The sequence below is a fragment of the Taudactylus pleione genome, unplaced genomic scaffold, assembly GCF_031769625.1.
Source record: "Taudactylus pleione unplaced genomic scaffold, aTauple2 ptg000201l, whole genome shotgun sequence".
NCBI classification, from domain to species: Eukaryota; Metazoa; Chordata; class Amphibia; order Anura; family Myobatrachidae; genus Taudactylus; species Taudactylus pleione.
The window spans coordinates 48,561,560-48,582,628 of record NW_028284603.1 but is presented as its reverse complement, the minus strand read 5'-3'; the positions used below and the strand labels follow the sequence as shown (position 1 = coordinate 48,582,628).

At 44.6% G+C, this 21,069-nt stretch overlaps 1 protein-coding gene across 2 annotated transcripts in view; it reads left to right on the top strand.

The window, feature by feature from the left end:
* Positions 1–21,069, top strand: part of ACSS1 (acyl-CoA synthetase short chain family member 1) — a 158,699-nt gene that overhangs the window by 85,057 nt on the left and 52,573 nt on the right. For both annotated transcript variants that reach the window (XM_088477360.1, XM_088477359.1), the window contains 4 exons: positions 1,424–1,599; positions 5,674–5,826; positions 9,552–9,699; positions 13,174–13,311. In XM_088477360.1, coding sequence (XP_088333486.1) covers positions 1,424–1,599; positions 5,674–5,826; positions 9,552–9,699; positions 13,174–13,311 — 615 coding nt within the window. The remainder of the gene's footprint in view (positions 1–1,423; positions 1,600–5,673; positions 5,827–9,551; positions 9,700–13,173; positions 13,312–21,069) is intronic.

Sequence of the window (21,069 nt, the reverse complement as noted above, 5' to 3'; positions counted from 1 at the left end):
GAATCAGGCCCTCAGTCTGAGTTGGGCCCAAGCCCAAATACAGATGTATACCGCCGATATCTGCAAACTGCACATGCAACTTAGAAAGCAGTTGCAGAATGCACATGTACTATACCGTGCTTACACATACCTCCCAACTGTCCCGAATTCAGCGGGACAGTCCCGTTTTTCTGGGACTGTCCTGCTGTCCCACCCGTGGGCCGCAGTGTCCCGCAGTGGGGGGAGAAGTTGGGGAGAGCACATACCACTGCTTTGCATAGCAGAGCAGCGGGTGCGCAGAAGGTGAAAAAATGCCGTCTTCTCGGAGAGTGCTGGGCACGCCCCCTGTAATGATGCAAACGGGGGTTGCTGCCAGGCTCCGCCCTGTTTTTGATAAGCCCCACCCCTTCTAGTGAAACTCCTCCCCTTTTCAGGCTCGCATGTCGGTGGTGCGCTAATGGTCCCTCTTCGAGGAGTGGAAATGTGGGAAGGTATGCTTACGCATATGGATGGAGATTGAAAGTTCATCCATTAATGCGTCTCTCTTTGTGGGAATTGGGCGCTTCTGTATGGCTACAGAAGACGCACGCAACAGATCTGTCTTGTGGGAAAGTCATGGGAGTGTTATGGGCGTGTAAGCTGACTTCCGTGCTCGTTTGGAGCGTGCGGTTTGAGATAGGGTGCCTGCTTCTGACGGACCTTTTGTACACAGCACGGGGTGAGCGTACAATACTAATTATGATGGCTACGACTGCATGAAGACGGACGGATAATTGGCACAGGGGTGGGTTCTCGCATTAGAATAAGGTGTTAAGCAGTCTCACGGAAAGCCTATGGAAAAACATCAGAATCAGGCCCAATTTCTGTACATATACTGTATATACATATGTAATTAATCTACATGTATAGGCACTTTGTGATTAAAAAAATATGTAGTATATTTTAAAGAATCATTGGTACTATCTGATAAGCTTACTTTCTCATATCGCTGTACAGTTTTTAAAATCAGTGAAATATAATTATAATGTAGTTGCCATTAGTCTGCAAGGCACTGATGGCAATATGCACTGTATAACTAGTTGATAAGTAAGTTCTTAATATAACATTATAGTTGTAGACTGGTCATGTATATGGTTAGTATTGGTTATACGACTTGAAGATCACTATTGACCACCTAGTGGCCCCATTCATTTATTTTGTAGCTATGTAAGTAAGCTGCCTCCATTATTATACATATTACAGCTACTGAGAAGATGTCGTGTCCATGTTTCTTAATTGTTTTGGCAAGTTGGTGTTTAGAGATGGGTGAACATAAATACTGTCATTATAGTAGTATATCATTTTTATCTAAGCTAATATATCTAATAGATCTTGTTTTCAGCTGAGTGTTGTATCTTTCTGCTGAATGCGACTCACTGTATCTCCACCTTACCTATCTCAATAGCCAGCTGCAAAGCTGTCATCACATTCAACCAGGGTGTGAGGGGAGGACGACTGACAGAACTCAAGAAGACTGTGGATGAAGCTGTCAAGAACTGCCCTTCAATTAAACATGTCTTTGTTGCTCAGAGGACCGACAACAAAGTCCACATGGGTAATCTTGACATACCTCTTGAAGAAGTACGTCATTTAGATGTATACTTAGTGCTAAAGGGCTATGGTGAATGGTTGTTTTTTGTTTCAACAGAAGATACAAAAATGAAATGAATACCCGGTATACCCTAGCTGAATCAGGCTCTGACGCTACCTAGGTCTCTTTGCTGTCTGTTATATACAACAAATTGAAATGCAACATTTATATAAGTACAGTACAGACTGAAGAGCTAACAACATACATGACAGAACTATTACACAGAACTGGATAAACAGATGTGACGACTAAGGGCCTGATTCAGACCCACTCGGGAGCAGCTGTCCGCTCGCAAGTGGGTCGATGGTCTGCACTGCGCATGCGCACGACGGAGGGAGCTCCGTCATGCGCGAGACGCGACGAGCGAAGGACTTTCCTTCGCTCGTAGTGTCTGATCAAAGGGGGCGTGCTGTCGATGTTGATTGACAGCACGCCCCCTTTGGTGGGCGTGCCGGGGGCGTGCCTCCCAGACGGAGGCGTTCCCAGAAGGCGGCCCCACTGACATCACTAGTGATGTCAGTGGGAGTGATTTTGGCTCTGATAGAGCCAAAATCACTCCTGGCCTTGCGGTTGAGAAACTCAACCGCAGGCTTCTGCTCGCAGTGGCGATGGTCGCGATGGTCAAGACCATCGCGACCATCATACTGCACGCTCATATATGCTGTGGGTGGTGACCCACAGCTATACGAGCGTCCAGGAGGACGCACCATATTTATGGAGGTGGGCCCTAATTCAGAGCGAGTGCTCTGGTCAGAGTGTCCGGCTCTGAATCAGGGCCTAAAATTCATCAACTTATTGACAAATGACCCTAAGAAGATGGTTTCCTATTGAGCTAATGGTGTGAGATGAGGAACATTTGATCTAAGAGTCACTTCATCTGCTATTTTGTCAGGTGGTGATTTTCCAAGCTACCCAATGATGTCACTACAATTACAGTCGTACGGTTTATAATTAATTGGCAGCTACCATAAGGGCCAACATAGCGGACCACATGTTCTTTCATCCAGTCATCCCTGGTTCCACTATAATTAATAACCCTTATAATTGTAGATTAAACTTTGTTTCTGTTTAGGCCACAGTTCAATGTATTTTTTGTAATTCATTTATATTGTAATAAAATTCTAGATTTTGCTAGCAGAATGGCAATAAGTTAGCAGCATACTTGTCTTTACATGGACTGATAGTAGAGATTATCGGACTGATTCAGAGTTATACACAAAACCGATGGTCTGTAGGGGCGTCCTGAAACAAGTGGCTGCGTCCATGTCCGCTACTTCACCTGGGTGAAAACACGGGAAACCTGAAGTTTACTCAGATAACCAATCGTCACGCAGCATGATTTGCAGCTGCATCCTCGGACGCAGCTGCAGATCACAGAAGCTGGCAGGAGACGTCTATTTACACAAGTCGCCACCTGCGGCATTAGCAAATTTTAGCATCGCAGCAGCATCCAAAGACGCAGCAGTGATGCTATAACTCTAAATCAGGAACAATATCCCATCTCACAAATATAGCGCAGCTGATGGAATAATCTGAGAGAGGTGGAGACTTGTTTTGATGATGAAATGACGTTACCTCTCTAGCCAGCAGATAGATGAGCTCAGTCAATAAATTGTTCTAGGCTAATAATATTGGTTTCTGATGTCACTCGTCTCGACTCCAGGACAAAATGGATGACTGAGTGTTATAAAAAGTTGCATTTAGTGAGTCGTGTTACTAGTTCTGTAGGTTTATATTTGCAAATTTACTTACATTTTTTACATTTTAACAGTTCAACTGCCTATGTAATTGTAGCTTAGCTTGTGAATTTTGGTTTTCATTGTTTATTATTATTTATTATTTTTCATGTTCCTATTAGTGTTGGAGTTACACAGCTGGTTTTCACCCTAGAGTAATTAGCTCTAACATCAGCACACCACAAGCCTGTCTGCTATATCTATGCAACATCTTCTAGATTGCGTTTTATAAACTTGTTGCAGGCAAGAAAATAGTTTGTTCAGCACTTTAGGGAATGCTTTGGAGATTGTTAACCAAGATACATAATCTTACATTGCAGCCGCAGTTGACTGACAGTTGACTGATAAGTGCCCTTTATGTCTGATAACTACATTTATGGTGATGTCCTGATCTAGACAGTTTGGCTGTAGTTTCATACTTGTATCACTTCTGTAAAATGGAATGCACAGAACTCTGACAGGTATTAAATGCCAGTGCAGTGGTCTTGTCCCCATCCTCGGATTTGTGCCTACACCTATGTATGTTATGTAAAATGTCTATTTTTTTTTATAATTTACGCAAGTAGGATAAGATATCACTGTATCCTACACTAGCAGTGTATCTCTTCCATGTATTACAGTGGGGATTCCTCATTGTCTGACCTCAGACCGTGGGAGATTTGCACTATATAAATAGAAGTGATAGGTCTTAGTCATTCTGATTGGGGCTCTATAAGGAGCAAGACGTCGTTGTCAGTGGTTATTTTGCAAAGCTGTGGAGGCCTACATGGAACTAAAAGAATCCTCTGACATAAGTGAGCAATCAATTGGAAACTAGAGGGGTGTGCTGGGTACTTTTTTTATTCAGTGTTTGCTGTCATTTGGTCTCATTTCTCCTTGCTGCACTACAGGTCACAGAATGTCCTGAATGTCATAGACACTTCTGGCAACCATGGATATGCTAGAGCTTGCAGTACAACAAGTGCCAAAATGCCAAAACACTTAAAGGCAGCCTGGATATGCTGGGACCTGTAGTCCACCAGGGAAAATGGAAATACCCCTATTGTACCAGGAGGGTGCGAGCAAAAATGTGCGAGAAACGTGTGGTTAGGGCACCCTAACCAGAACTTTAGATGGGTTTAGCCTTGTAAAATGGTCTAATAAAGCGTGAAGAGAGCGATAGTTAATGTCACCCAGAACAATTGAATTGCAAAACTAGGCGCTCATTAATTATCACTGCCCACGCAACAATAGAATCGCCCCCTCAGAGTCAAAATGGAGTGTCGCATTGCAGCAATAATAATTTGGTAGTCGTATCTGGGTGTGGTTAGTTTGGATATGGGCATGGTTTTAGTGGATCAGGGCGGGTTGGGGGATCATGGGAGGAGCTTATTTTGTCCCAATTTTTCCTTTTACTGTAAAGTGTCTTACTTGTGCTCTGAGATAACCTGTTGCTGGCCATTACTTTCAGTGAGACACATTTTGCTCCATCTAAGTGTAATTTACACAGAAAAGTACAATGGGCCTGATTCAGGTTGGTTCGCACGCAGCCAGCCGATGTTTGCATTCTGCGCATGCGTATTAGACGCAGTGCATGTGCGCAAACCGGCCGATGCGATCAGGAAGCGATTGCAGTGAGCAGGCAGAGTCTTCACGCAGTGCTTGACAGGAAGTGAACATTTGAGGGTGGTGATGGGGGGTAGTCAGAGAAACATAGGCGTGCCTGTGCATTTAAACGCTGTTACAGGGGCGTACATAATTAAGCCCCTACGATAGCATACGCTGGCAGAGATCTAGATTGCAACAGGAAGTTTAGCAGTTTCTGCGGTTGGGTCAGGTCAACCACAACTGTGCGAATGGTTCCGATGTTACTCGATGTTACCGATGTTTTTCCTGACTTGCGGATGCATGTCATGGGAAGTGGGCAGCTTTATACAGTGGTGGGCGTCTTGGTATAGAGCTGCGGTTGCCATGCGATTGCATTCATTAGCATATTTTCGCAGCGAGCGGGTGCATGCGAAGGCAGCGTTGCAAACCAACCTGAATCAGGCCCAATGTCCTTTTTCTATAATAACTTATCCAAGATATTAATGAGGCTCGGCTTGAGACCGCAGTATTTTCTTTTCCTTTTTTGTTTTATTAACAGTATATCATTTTTTTTTATTTTTTTTATTATGAAGATGTCATCAATTTCTGCACTTTTTTAATTCAGTTACTTGGTTATATTGACATATGGTTATGTTGCCAATTACACTGGCATTTTACTATCTCATATATAAATTCATAGGCAATTAATCATTGAATTGGTGTTAACAACATGATACATTTCACCTTTGTGTGTTTTGCCAGGAGATGGCCAAAGTGGAAGCCGTCTGTACTCCAGAAACGATGAACAGTGAAGACATGCTGTTCATGCTGTACACTTCAGGCAGTACTGGGAAGCCTAAGGGAGTGGTCCACACGCAGGCAGGTTACCTGCTCTACGCTGCCCTAACACACAAGGTATGGCTACTCTACATGGTTGTCAGCAACCAGTCAAACTCTTTATTCAATGCAGTCTCATGTTAGGTGCAGATTTTCCCTCTGAGTATGGCCTCTAGTAAGACGGACCATCTTTGTGCTTCTGAATAGCCACCTCCCAATCACTGCACTGGAAGGGTTAGGTACGCAATCCCGGTGGTCAGAATCCTGGAAGCGGAATCCTGACGTTGCAAATCCCATTGCATGCAGGTTAGTATTCTAAACCTTCCCCTAACCCACCCCTCCCGCAGTCTAACCCTAACCTTCCCCTTCGGCAGCCTAACCCTAATCAATTGATCGGCCAATATATCTGCTGCCCGTCGGCCAGTGTGTACCAGCGATATGTCTGTGAACGACGTCATTCACAGACATATCACGTCGGCTGTGCTGCACAGCCGATGCACAGAAATGTTGCAGCCGCAGGGAGGGGGCGGACCCGCCCCTGGCCAGCGGGACCCGCGTCTGCCGGATAGATGATGGTCATTCAGTGTGTATGAACGACCATCATCTACAGATATATCTGCAGATCACTCCATCTGCACATATATCTGTCAGGTGTGTACCCACCTTATGCCTCACCCTAATACTAATAGACCCACACGTAGTATAAAAAAAATCGCTCCAAAGCGTGAACTTCAGCATTAAGTCCGTGTATTTATTACTATACTATTTATTTTACTGCCTGTAGGTAAATTCACTGCCAACTATGTCATTGTTTATGTATCATGTATGCAGTGAGGTAATGTTTTTATCATGTAAATAATATGCATTTCTTACATTTTACAATCTTTCCTGAAACTGTTCTTTTTTTAGACTTCAGTCTTTGCTGTTTGTATTGAATGAGACAATTATTGAATTGGAAAGGAATGTTGTCTAGGATATAACAGTCAAACAGACCAAAACTACTATTAAATAAATTTTTCTTTTCTGATTATGGGCCTGATTCAGCAGAGGACGCATTATTATTATTTTTTCATGCAGATTCCCAATGTTCGGGAATCTGCACATGTGCCGGACCCGTTCTGCGCATGTGTCGGACCCGTTCTGCGCATGTGCCGGACCCGTTCTGCGCATGTGCCGTACGGGTGTGCGTTGCTACTCGTAGTTCAGCAGCAGGCTATCAGTGGTTGACAGACTGGTGTCGTTTCAGTGCTGGGAGGGGGCGGCGATGGACTCCCTTTCCCAAAACGGGGGCGTGTCATTGCCGCTGTGGGTGAGTGATGAGGCCACGATCTCCGTCAGCTGACGGATATTTCCTGGCCTCTTTTTACCAACTGCAGCGGCCGGCTTGCGTGAACCCATGGATGACAGCCAGCCGATGGTCTCGCACATCATCCGATATTGCGTTCTAGAATGCAAGTCGGATCAGTAATGCATGCAGGAGGTATGACGCCTCCTGCTGCATCATCATATTAGAGCTAAAACAACTTCTACCATGTAAGCCGTTGCGATAGGTATTGCCCCCTCTGCTGAATCAGGCCCTATGTCATGGGCACCTTTTTGTTATAATACTTCGGAAATATTTTCGGAAATTACAATATTTCCAGGCGTGTGCGGTAATGCCGGGGTGCCCCAGTCATATCTCTTTGCCACAAATCGACCCAATAATGTAACGATACTGCCTTTGGACCTCTATACACCCCTGCCTATACCTTCTGATATCCTGCCTATAAACCTCTAAGGATGACGCTATTTTGCGTACGCAGTTATATAGTAAATAAAGACTCCAGACCTAGAACCTGTGGTTCCAAAGCACAAAGTATTATTCAAGTAAAAGTACAGTCAGTTACACGCTAGTTATAAGTACAATTTAGCGCAAAGGAATTATACAGACCCAAGTACAGTTATACATACGCAGCGCTCTGGACCAGATGTAGGCATCAGCAAGAAACCCCTCGTCAATTAGCATTCAGCACGAAGACTAGAAACCCAGGGTCAGAGCACACATATTTATACCCCCCAGAAATAGACAACAGAATAGAGAAGTTTGTTGCTAATACCATTGGTCCTAAAGGAGAGGGCATATGTTACAAGGCATGTAACAGGTTGGTTCAAATAGACACAGTCCAGCCTCTAACAACTGGTGGTCTCTGGTTTCCCGCCTCATGCAAAGCCTAACAGTTGGTCATATAATGTACATTTTGTTGCTTGAAGTCTCTGCGGTCCATAAGTTGAGAATGCCTGTTGCGATCTCTACATCGATGTTACCGGAATACTGTTGAGAGAGTACGCATCAGTAAAATACCAAACATGGCTTACTTATCACATATAAAACCTTAGTTACAAAATAATTTTTATTTCATAGCAATTATAGTAAATGTGCATACTTGAATCTTATACCTTAAAGCTTATGGAACCTTGTATGTGAATATCTAATGTGTGAGTATGTGGGGTTTGATATAAAGACGCTACTTAACTTGGGGCAGATGCGTGTGCATGAAGCTAATATTCAACGTTTTCATACAGGATCTTATGTATTCGCTAATATGCTACTAGTTAACTGCACAATTGTGCATATTAATGTATGTATGAGAAATGGTGTAAGATGCAATCGCATGATGCTAATAGTAATATCGCCACATGTACTAAAGTGTGAGATTATTAAAAATGTCGCTTGGGCGGCCATTCGCAAAATGGCGTCTTGCGATTTCATTTCCAAGATTGCGTCTTGCGGCCAGTCGCAAGATGGCGTCGCTGCGATTCAATTTTAAACTGATCTTGTCTCAGCCAATAATCCAGCTTCGACAGTCCACCCTTTGATAGCGAACAACATGCTATCACAATCTGATTTTAAAATATAATTTAGGCTTACATTTATATACTATTTAGTGTTATTATGGGATGGCACAAGGTAGTTCTTAATCGAAATGTCATGTACATGTTTGCTGGTAGACTTGAAGGAGCATCACCTAGTGGGACATACGTCCTCACCGTCTTGGAAATCGTGATAATCCCGCCTAAATTGGGACAGCTGGGTGGTATGGGATGTAGTTCAGATCCCGGCGCACACAATGCCGACAGTCGCAATACCAACGCCGGAATCCCTACAAGGGTCAGTAGCCCGGCTCCACAATCCCGGTGGCCGTGATCCCGAAGGTAAGGATTAGGGTTAAGGGTTAGGCACTAGGGGGAGGGTTAGGTTTAGGGTTAGGCACTAGGGGGAGAGTTAGGTTTAGGGTTAGAGGTTAGGCACTAGGGGCAGGGTTAGGGTTAGGCTACATGAGGGGGGGTTAAGATTATGCTGCAGGAAAGGTAGGTTAGGGGTAAGGTTAGGGTAAGGTTTAGTTTACTTACCTACAGGAGTCTGCATTTCAACCGTCAGGGGTCCAGAATCTTTATTGCGACCGCCGGCATTCTGTGTGCCAGGATCACGTACCCCAGCCGGGGGTATGCCTCTATGTGAGCTAAAGGTTATACACCCAACTTTTCTCTTTTCACAGGAAAACAAACTTGAAACGCAGAACCTGAAACCTCTGTACTGTTCTATATTTAATAGGTTTTCCTTCCCTCATTTTCTAAATCATAACAGATAAAAACCTATAGGATATCTGTGTCATGTTTATGTGGCAGAATTGTAATGTAGAGATATGAGACATTTAAATGAATAATACACAGTTTATTTTGTGGATAACTTGATATTACATATCATTGTAGTTTCCCTTATTTGTTTCCAGTGTGAAGGCACTAATGATTATTTGTTCTGTTAGTATGTATTTGATTATAAACAAGGAGACGTGTTTGGGTGCGTCGCCGACATCGGCTGGATCACTGGACACAGCTATGTTGTGTATGGGCCTCTCTGTAATGGAGCAACCACCGTCCTGTTTGAGAGCACCCCGACATACCCAGACCCAGGTGAGGATGTGTAAGGCTGAGATGTTCAAAGGATATTGCAATATTTGTCCCTGAAAAGATATTTCTTTATTATCTTTATTTATTGCTGCTTAAGGTATCTGCAGCGCCATAGAGGGGTAACAGTACAATTGAACATCAATACATAGATAACTACAACAAAACAATACAAGTAAACGCAGGATAGAGTTACGGGGGGGGGAAATGAGTGACACATTTGCAATCGGACATGTTGAGTTTGAGAAAGTGCTGTGACATCCAGAATGATGTCCCACTACTTATCAATGTAAATAAGGGTGGGCCTAAACAGATTTTCCCTTTATTCATGTAAATAGTGATTTGGGAGCATTTTGGATCCAGATGTTTTTCATTTATCTGGGCAGCGCTGCACAGTTACACGTGTTATAAGACAGTGCTTTACCATAGAGCAGAGGGCCTGATTCAGATAGGTACACATTGCCAATATTTATGCAGTTGAGCGACTATCGGCCGACTGTGCATGCGTCAGCCACAATGCTCAAGCTCGGCGACTGAATTGCAATTAAATTTGACTACAGTTGTAGTGAGAATTTATTAGTGAGTGATTGACAGGCATGGGCCATTTTGTGGGAAGTAACACAGGCGTGTATCTGACTACATCTGCGATCGTGTACAGAAAATATGGCGCTAGTGTCTTAATTCCCGTGGCCATTCTGCTCAAACATAGGATTAGATTAGATGGTTGATTATCGGAGGATCTGCAACCACTGCTGTGTATTTGTACGCACTTGCTTGGATCTACGCCAGTGGGCGTCCCGATACATTTGCAGATGCCTGTATGCATTAGGGTGTTTTCACGCAGCAGCTGCATACAGGATCAACGCTGCGATTGCATTAGCATCACATCTGAATCAGGCCCAGAGGTGGATCTTAAGGTGCATATCCACTACACGATGAAAGAAGAATTAAACAATAACAACATCGTTATTGTTCAATCGTTCCTTATATTGGGCAGTGGATAATGTGCCCACAGTGAACAATATGTTGTTCAGTGCAGGAACTCTCCCTCATCCCCGAATATGCACAACCTGACAATATCGTCAGGTTGGCCTGTATGTTCACGCGATGACAGATGCCGGCAACGACCAGCAGGAACGTGCATCGCCGGCATGATTACTGCACGATTAGTGAACGATTGAATGATAACGATGTCGTTATCGTTAATTTTTATCGTGTACCGGATATTCGCCTTTACACAACCTGGGATCCTCAATTGTCTGGCTATGTCTTCAGCATGCCTCCTATAATTAATTCTACCTCCCACACAAACAGATACAGGGGGTAGAAAGAGGATATCACAAACACACATTTAGCAGCATTTTCCCACCTGGCCATTATTTCACTGAAGAAATACAGCATATTCTATACCAGTGTTTCCCAACCTCGGTCCTCAAGGCACACTAATACCCCTTTTACACCGGAGCAAAAACCTGGATTTTTGCTGGGTCTATCCGGGTCGCAGCTCAGTGTAAAAGAGTCCCTGAAAAATAACCCGGGTCAAGTGACCCAGCAATCCAACCCAGGTAGCTACCAGGGTTGGACCCAGGATGGACCCGGGTAATGGTACAGTGTAAACAGTGCAACCTGGGTTATCTGACCTGGGTCATGCCTAAAATGATTGGTGGTTGTGGAGCATTTACCTCCCACTTTTTATGACCTCACAGGTTTAGCAGGGCAGACCTGAGTTCAGTGTGAACAGGGCTGACCTGGGAGTAACCCAGATCGAAGGTGCAGTGTAAATGGGGTTTGACCTGGGTTGGAATCATGTCCAAAAACCCAGGTTGGACCTGGGTTTTTGGTGGAAAAGAGGTATAACAGTCCTGGTTTTAGTGATATCCATGCTTGAGTACAGATGGTTAAATCAAAATAACTGAGGTACTATTTAAGACACCTGTGCTCAAGTATGGCTATCCTTATAACCTGGACTGTTAGTGTGCCTTGAGGACCGTGGTTGGGAACCTCTGCTCTATACAATGCTTTGTATATATTTCATTGTAAAGTAAATGGTCACCATACAACCTGTGATTGAGGTAAAGAGGTATGGAAATTAACTAATTGCGCACTGGACTTAGGACCTGATTCTGAGTTGGGAATAGAGAGAGACATAGCACTTAACTGTGAACCTGAACAAACCATATTGCAATGCAAGGGGTGTAAATACATAAACATTTTTGCATATGGGGTAAATACTGGCTGCTTTTGAATGTAGCCCACAGATACTGCACAGCTTTATTATTACTCTATAAATTAGATGTCATTTTGGACACCTCCCTCCCAAATCTAAATCTCTCTGCACATTTTAAATCTGCCTCACCTGCAGTGCAGCATGGTTTCACCAAGATGATCAGTTTAGAGAGATATCTCACTCTGGCCCTGATTCAGAGGCGCCCGCAAAAAGCGAGCGCTCGCTCTGAATAAGGGCGGGAGCTGGTTTTTTTAGTTGCGGTCTCTTGGCCGCTCGCATAGCTGTGGTTTACCACCAACAGCTTATGTGAGCAGCCAGGTGATGGTCGCGATGGTCAAGACCATCTCGACCATCGGGCTTGCGACGAGACCCTTGCGGTAGGGTCTTGTTGCCGCATGCCCCAGTGGACTTCCTGTTCTAATAGAGCAGGACGTCCACCTACTGACATCACGAGTGATGTCAGTAGGGCCACCCATAAACGGCAGGCGTTCCTGCAGGAACGCCTCCATTTGCCTAGCCACCCCCCCCCCCCCCCCCCGCCCCGACTTCCAAACGGGGCAAGCTGTCGATCCGCCCCTTTTGGATGTGAGCGCCGGAGTGAGCACTGGGCCACCATCGACCCGCTTGCGTGTGGGGCTGAATCAAGCCCTCTGTTCCCAAGTCTGAATCAGGCCCTTAGTCCTATTGAGCAGGGGGGGGGGGGGGGGGGAGATGCACTTACAGGAAAGGATGTCTGGCCTTCTGGCAATTAATAAATAAATTGTGGATGGTAATTGTGCTCCTTATCCCCCTTGGTTTTACTTGTGTCTTATTCACAAAATTATAAGCAATTAAAATGTGTACATAAGTAAATGATTATTAAACCCAATAATAGTGTATACAGACATAAATGGTAATGCTGTGGCAAATTCAATTAAAATTGAATGAACCAGAGATGATATGAGGATAAGGATGATAACTGGTTTGCACTGTGCACAATATAGTTAAATAATTTAGTTGAGGTAACATATGTAACAGTAGGCAGCTCACTTTTATCTGACTTCATAAATTAAATTCCTAAAATGCCAACAGTTTATACTGGATGTTTGTATGTAGGTGATATAACAATAGTGCATGTGATTTTTATTACCTGATTATGCTTTTAGCTAAATGTGTTAAGTTTACAAGTGAGGTAAAATGATTCTGTTATGACTTATCACAAGGGGAGGATTTTAATGACACTTTCTATAAATAATGTTATTGGCATCATTTAGGCCGCTACTGGGAAACAGTGGAGAGGTTGAAGATTAATCAGTTTTATGGAGCACCAACTGCAATACGTCTGCTGCTGAAATATGGAGATGAATGGGTGAAGAAATATGACAGGTCATCCTTGAAAATGTTGGGTTCAGGTATGTAGAGAGCAACGGTGTATTTAATCTTCCACACCAATATATCTGTATATATTGAATTTTTATAAAATCTCCAATAAACAACCATGTTTTATACATTGCACCGTTTGCACCAATCCCTCCCTATAATTCTTACATACAACGACCAGCAGCACTTTCCTAGAGGTGGTTAAAGGTCCCAGTGCTATGACAGCAAGGGGTATTTATAGCAGGAAGAGGTGTTTACTACTATAAAATTTTTCAAGGGGGCTTGGACTGTACACCCTGATTTTAAACATAATAAGAGGTGCTGGGACTTGTAGTGCAATGCAGGCTTCAAACAACACAGGTGCACACTCTGAGTATTAAGAAAAATAATCCTGATAAACTCTACAATTAAAATGGAGTATAAGTGAGGTTCTTAGTACAAGTTTGGCCAAAATTTTCTGCCCATCCACCATGTCAAGGTGAATCCCATAAGATGCGTCCTTAACATTCCTAATACTAACACATTGGGCGGGATATACTAAGGTTGCGGTGATCATTCCGCCAGTCACCGCAATCTTACTATTCGCATATGTACTAACTAACGAAGCAGCCGATGCCGGGTGACGGGGTCTCCGTGGGACCTCGCCCCGGGAACTTCCTGCGGGTGACTTGTGCATGAAGTTCCGGGCTCCTCCTCCTCCTTCCTGCACCCGGAAAAAGATTAGGAGGCGAGGACCCAGGAGGAGCATGGCCAGCGACCATGGAGAGTCATGGGGGCCATTGCAGGGCGTCGAGGAGGTGGCGAATCGTCAGGTGCAGGGTCTGGTAAGAAGCCCACAGGCTTCTATAGGGTAACGCCAGGTTTTTCTGGCATTACCCTCTGCACCGATAATAGGGTGGCCAGGGCTTAGTACATACGAAAATGCAGTAAAACCCCTGAAAACTGGGTTTTTACAGCATTTTTCCTTTAGTACATCCCACCCAGTAATTCAATTTATCCAGGACACCTCTAGTAATGTAGGAACCTATGCAGATGATTAAAAGCACCTAAGGGCAGATGGGTGGGGTGCAAATACCAAGCAGAAAGAGTGTCAGCCTTCAATTGTACAAAATACATAAATATAGTGGAAAGGGGAAAGGGGGCTTGGACTGCATATATACATATATATTTTGTTCTAGATAGTTATTTAATTAATTAACAACAGTGAGATATAAATTCAGGTTTCAGTCCATATATGTGTATTTGTCAGGACAATCACAGCATGTCTAACAGCAGAAAAGATGTGACCGCTCACCGATGGGTTATTTATAGCCTCTTAACAGCTTTTGTGTCCTTGGAATCAATGCCAGCTTAACACAATAGTAACCTGGATCTTACTCCTACCCCATTTCATTGGAGGAGAAAGACGGCGCAGTGTAGTGAGCTGATGAATCTGGTAGCTACTGTATAAACCAAACAATATTGAACACGGATATATATTGACTACAGAAACTTCTATAGTAAAAATATTAATAATTCTTTATTGATACCTCCTTAAAAAACCTGTATGAGTTCCATATAGGAGCACATAAAGAAAATACACAGATTACATATAAAATATGGTCATATGTATGAAAATAAAACCATAGGTATAAAGTAGTGCAATTGTCACTAATAAATGAAGATTATAGGGGCACCTGGATCATATATAAACTCCAGAGCGGAGTGAGTCTCTCCAAATCATTGTATTGGCAAGTCTGATGCAAGGAAAAGTTCCTTACTAAATGGTAAGACGTGGCACGGTAGAAATATCCGGAACAGTAGTGGCCTCTTCACTGCAGCATGTGCAGACCCGACCAGGAGTAGGTGACAGAGTATTACAGATGCTGGGTGCCAAACAAATGGAGGATGATTCAATACCACATGCAATGGAGGATATCAGAAGAGATGCAGGCAATATCCTGAGGCAATATCCTCTGAAAAAGCTGATTTTATCATGGATATGTGTAATGGTGGGAACACACTGACAGATACATTGGCTGATCAATTGATTCTCCAATATATCTGCTGCACGTTGGCCAGTGTGTACCCGCGATATGTCTGTGAACGTCGTATTTCACCAACATAACGCATTGGCTGTGCTGCACAGCCGATGGACAGATATGTCTGCAGACATATCTGTCCATCGGCAGGTGTGTACGGGGGGGTCGGCAGACCGCCCGTACACACACAGCGGCAGCTGCGAGGAGGGGGGCGCCCTGCCGCCGGGACCTGAGGGCACAAGCAGATGATGGCCGTTCAGTGTGCATGAACGACCTTCATCTGCTGATATATCTGCGGATCACTCGATCTGCAGATACTGTATATCTGTCAGGTGTATACCCACCTTTAGGCTGTTTTGAATATTGTGATACATCTTGGAAATCTATAGAACTCTCTTTTATATACTTTAATTCACCACAACGGATATTGCCTCAGTAGGTGTTTTGGACCCACACCTGCATCCCATTCTGATAACCTCCATTGGATGTGGTATTGAATCACCCACCATTTGTCCTTCCCCCATCACTTTTCTTTCTTTTTGTTTTATAGATCCCATTTCATACCTGCCATAGAGAAGGAACTAATACATTCACAAACATTCATACCTCTCGTCATATTCAATCACCACAAAATAAAAGCATTCATACCAGACATAAACAGCGTGCGTACCACTCAGGAAGGCATCCTTCTTTCAGTCCAAAAGGAGGTTAGATTCCATTTCATACCTGCCATAGAGAAGGAACATTCACTAACATCCATATCTCTCTTCATATTCAATCAGCACAAAGTAAAAGCATTCATACCAGACATAAACAGTGTGCGTACCACTCAGGAACGTATCCTTCTTTCAGTCCAAAACAGCGATTAGAGGACTATTAAGAACGATTGTCATCAGTAATTTAGTCTCACAAAGTAAGGATTACATAATATTAGACTGGATGTAGTCAGCACCTCGGCGTGCGGGATGCAGACAGTCTAAATACCAGCATCGGGATCCCGGCTCCAGTATCCTGACCGCTGGCATCCCAAAGGTAAGTATTGGGGGTTAGGGGAGGGTTAGATTTACGGTTAGGCACTAAGGGAGGAGGGTTAGGTTTATGGTGCTGGGAGACGGAGGTTAGGTTTAGGCTCTAGGGGAGGAGGTAAGGTTTAGGCACTGGGGAGGGAGGTTAGGTTTATGGTGCTGGGAGAGAGAGGTTAGGTTTAGGCACTAGGGGAGGAGGGTAGGTTTAGGCATCAGGGAGGGAGGGTTGGGTTTAGGGTGCTGGGAGAGGGAGGTTAGGTTTAGGCACTAGGGGGGAGGTTAGGTTTAGGCATCGGGGAGGGAGGGTTAGGTTTAGGGTGAGGGGAGAGGGAGGGTTAGGATTAGGGTGCTGGGAGAGGGAGGTTAGGTTTAGGCACTAGGGGGGGAGGTTCGGTTTAGGCATCGGGGAGGGAGTTTTAGGTTTAGGGTGAGGGGAGAGGGAGGTTAGGTTTAGGCATCGGGGATGCAGACTTATGGTAGGAATCATGGTTAGTGCTAGTATACTTATCTACGGGTGTCGGGATTCTGTCTGTCGCGATACTGCTGTCGGTATTCTGACCAGCGGCATTCCGACCGCAGGGAACCTATAACCTACCCATATTAGACAGCAGTGCTTAAAATGTGGGTTCATTTGGTGAAAAAATGCACCAATTAAAATGTACAGAAAGCAATCAAAACAATTAGCAATTACCGTTCGTCTATCTTGTGAAAGTCAGGCTAATGAACGCAAATGTTTGGCTGTTACAGGTTTGCACATTAATAGACTTTTTACCTATATTAGTGACAAAATAGTCTGGAATTAAACTATGAATGAGTCTCAGAAGTAACACTTTATTTACGATTGATGCCAGTCTTACATTTTATACATTTAATCCAGCTTGCCCTGATACATACAGTTATTTTATTTGTAATCTTTCTGTAATATATAGGTGGTTGTGCAGACATAGGAATTACAGGCAATAAGTTACAGTAGTTCTGTGTGTTCTGCTTATTTGTTTTTATTCTGTATTTATGGAAACCTGTAGAGTACCACCTGTCCTACTCTGTGTGATGGTAGACTTCTCAGTATCTGTTACTTGTATTTATGTACAGAAAACCGCACATCCCTACGTCTTCTATCTGACTACCTGTACTCGTAATAGGCAAAATCTTCTGTGTGTTTTTCATTTGTGACATTTAAGTGTTTCTGGTGCATAATCGCTGTGTCTACAAGGCTATCAGACTACAAGAGTTCTGTCTGTTTTGTAAGTGACTGAAAATTATTTTCATGATTTTATGTAAAAATTAGAGATTGTAAAATTGAAATTACAAATTTGAGAAATGCTGCTTTTGCTTATTATCTTCCCACCACTGCTTTGCTCTCTGAGATTTATGAATAATTTTAACCAACGGTCAACTACAGACTTCTTTCCATGTCACAGGGACAGACGTGTTCATAAAGCATATAACATGTGCTGGTAAACATAAAACATTTTAACACATTACACATTTTATTTCACATACATCATGTAGTAAAAATTTAATTACACTGAAGTTAAAATATAATTCAGAGCCTGCTCACAGACTTTTATTATTTTTAAAGTCCTGTAGTGTATAATGAGCCATTGCCATGCAAGGGCATTTCTGCCTCCAGCACATGTGTCATCACAAAAAGCTGGTAGTAGGAGGTTGGTAACTGGGCACCCCTACCTGTGACCCCTACCTCCAGCACATGTGTCATCACAAAAGGCCGGGAGTAGGAGGTTGGGAACTGGGCACCCCTACCTGTGACCCCTACCTCCAGCACATGTGTCATCACAGAAGGCCGGGAGTAGGAGGTTGGGAACTGAGCACCTCATACCTGTGACCTCTATCTCCAGCACATGTGTCATCACAAAAGGCCGGGAGTAGGAGGTTGGGAACTGGTCACCCCATAAATGTGACTCCTACCTCCAGCACATGTGTCATCACAAAAGGCCGGGAGTAGGAGGTTGGGAACTGGGCATCCATACCTGTGACCCCTATCTCTAGCACATGTGTCATCACAAAAGGCCGGGAGTAGGAGGTTGGGAACTGGGCACCCCATACCTGTGACCTCTATCTCCAGCACATGTGTCATCACAAAAGGCCGGAGTAGGAGGTTGGGAACTGGTCACCCCATACCTGTGACCCCTACCTCCAGCACATGTGTCATCACAAAAGGCCAGGAGTAGGAGGTTGGGAACTGTGCACCCCATACCTGTGAACCCTATCTCTAGCACATGTGTCATCACAAAAGGCTGGGAGTAGGAGGTTGGGAACTGGGCACCCCATACCTGTGAGCCGTACCTCCAGCACATGTGTCATCACAAAAGGCCGGGAGTAGGAGGTTGGGAACTGGGCACCCCTACCTGTGACCCCTACCTCCAGCACATGTGTCATCACAGAAGGCCGGGAGTAGGAGGTTGGGAACTGAGCACCTCATACCTGTGACCCCTACCTCCAGCACATGTGTCATCACAAAAGGCCGGGAGTAGGAGGTTGGGAACTGGGCACCCCATAAATTGACTCCTACCTCCAGCACATGTGTCATCACAAAAGGCCGGGAGTAGGAGGTTGGGAACTGGGCATCCATACCTGTGACCTCTATCTCCAGCACATGTGTCATCACAAAAGGCCGGGAGTAGGAGGTTGGGAACTGGTCACCCCATAAATGTGACTCCTACCTCCAGCATATGTGTCATCACAAAAGGCCGGGAGTAGGAGGTTGGGAACTGGGCATCCATACCTGTGACCCCTATCTCTAGCACATGTGTCATCACAAAAGGCCGGGAGTAGGAGGTTGGGAACTGGGCACCCCATACCTGTGACCTCTATCTCCAGCACATGTGTCATCACAAAAGGCCGGAGTAGGAGGTTGGGAACTGGTCACCCCATACCTGTGACCCCTACCTCCAGCACATGTGTCATCACAAAAGGCCAGGAGTAGGAGGTTGGGAACTGTGCACCCCATACCTGTGAACCCTATCTCTAGCACATGTGTCATCACAAAAGGCTGGGAGTAGGAGGTTGGGAACTGGGCACCCCATACCTGTGAGCCGTACCTCCAGCACATGTGTCATCACAAAAGGCCGGGAGTAGGAGGTTGGGAACTGGGCACCCCATACCTGTGACCCCTACCTCCAGCACATGTGTCATCACAAAAGGCCGGAAGTAGGAGGTTGGGAACTGGGCACCCCTATCTGTGACCCCTATCTCCGGCACATGTGTCATCACAAAAGGCCGGGAGTAGGAGGTTGGGAACTGGGCACCCCATACCTGTGACCTCTATCTCCAGCACATGTGTCATCACAAAAGGCCGGAGTAGGAGGTTGGGAACTGGGCACCCCTATCTGTGACTCCTACCTCCAGCACATGTGTCATCACAAAAGGCCGGGAGTAGGAGATTGGGAACTGGGCACGTCCTAAGGATGTACCCGGTGACACTCCAGACACCCCTTGAAGCTGGTAACAGTTACACCAAGGCAGTAATTGTGCAACGCCCTAGGTGGTGGCACTGTTCACATCACCCTTGGTATACCCCTATTATGAGCAATAGACATGAGCAGAATGTTTTCTTTTACTGCAACCTCTATTATGTGCAAGGCATAGACTAGCAATCATCAGAGCACAATTACATCTATATGCTGAGTCACATGCATCTTAAGGTATGTGCGACCGAGCACAATATGCAAAATGTGTGTAAATGCTTAAAGCATGATGATGATGATACCTGGTGTTTTAATGCTCATAGCCAAGGCTGGTTGCAGGAGTGTTAAACAGCCTGGAATCATCCCTGAAAAAACATTGCCAGCACTAAGCTGTGACAGACTGGGCTTTTGACATTATAACAGAGAAACCTGCAGCATGTGATCTCGCTCATTCCTAGGATTTTCAGCACAGTGCTGAATTTTGCATGCAAAGAACAGCTCCCCCTCTATCGAAAAACAACAACCCTGTGCTGAGAGCATTAGGGCTCCTGCCAACATCCCTTGACTGCAGGCTTAAACTGTTTGGATATGCTGCTACTTGCAGAACAACTAACATAACATGGCACCCAGGCTCCACGGAAAACTGAAATGCACTTGCATACAAAAAAGAAAAACACACTGTGAAAAATGTATTTATAAAATATACACACACAGACTCTTTTATCAATTTACTGCTCTCCTAAATCCAGGGGCAGGAGAGCACTTACAGGGGGTTTCCAGGTGCCTGGAACACCACCACAACTCAACAGCTTGCCAGAAACCAACTTCCATAACTGTTTCCAAACCAATAGAAGCATTGCATGAAACAGGGGTTTTCAGGCACTAGTGCCTGGTCACCCCCCTCCACCCCGTCTTATGGTCAGAACTGTCTTTGTTTTCTTCTGCAGAGAGAAGCACCTGAGCTGCGGTTCTTCTCTCTGCACTACAATGACATCAGATGTCAAGGAATGGAGCTGCTATACATGCCCACCCGCAGCAGCGCCTCCCATGAGATATTACGGAGCTCTCCTCCTCTCCAGGGCAGCCCTGGCACAGGGGTGAGTCATACTGGCTATTTCAGTTCATTGCTTTAAGCAAGCAGTTATTTCACAATGATTAAGAAAAAAAACAAAACAGAGATCTGATTCATTTATGTAACAATATAAAATAAAGAGAACAACATGTGCTATGGGGAATAGGAAATGAGCTAAATGTGTGTATGATTTATGGCTATGCACAATGGATGCATGAGTGATAGGTGCTGTGTAATAGCAATC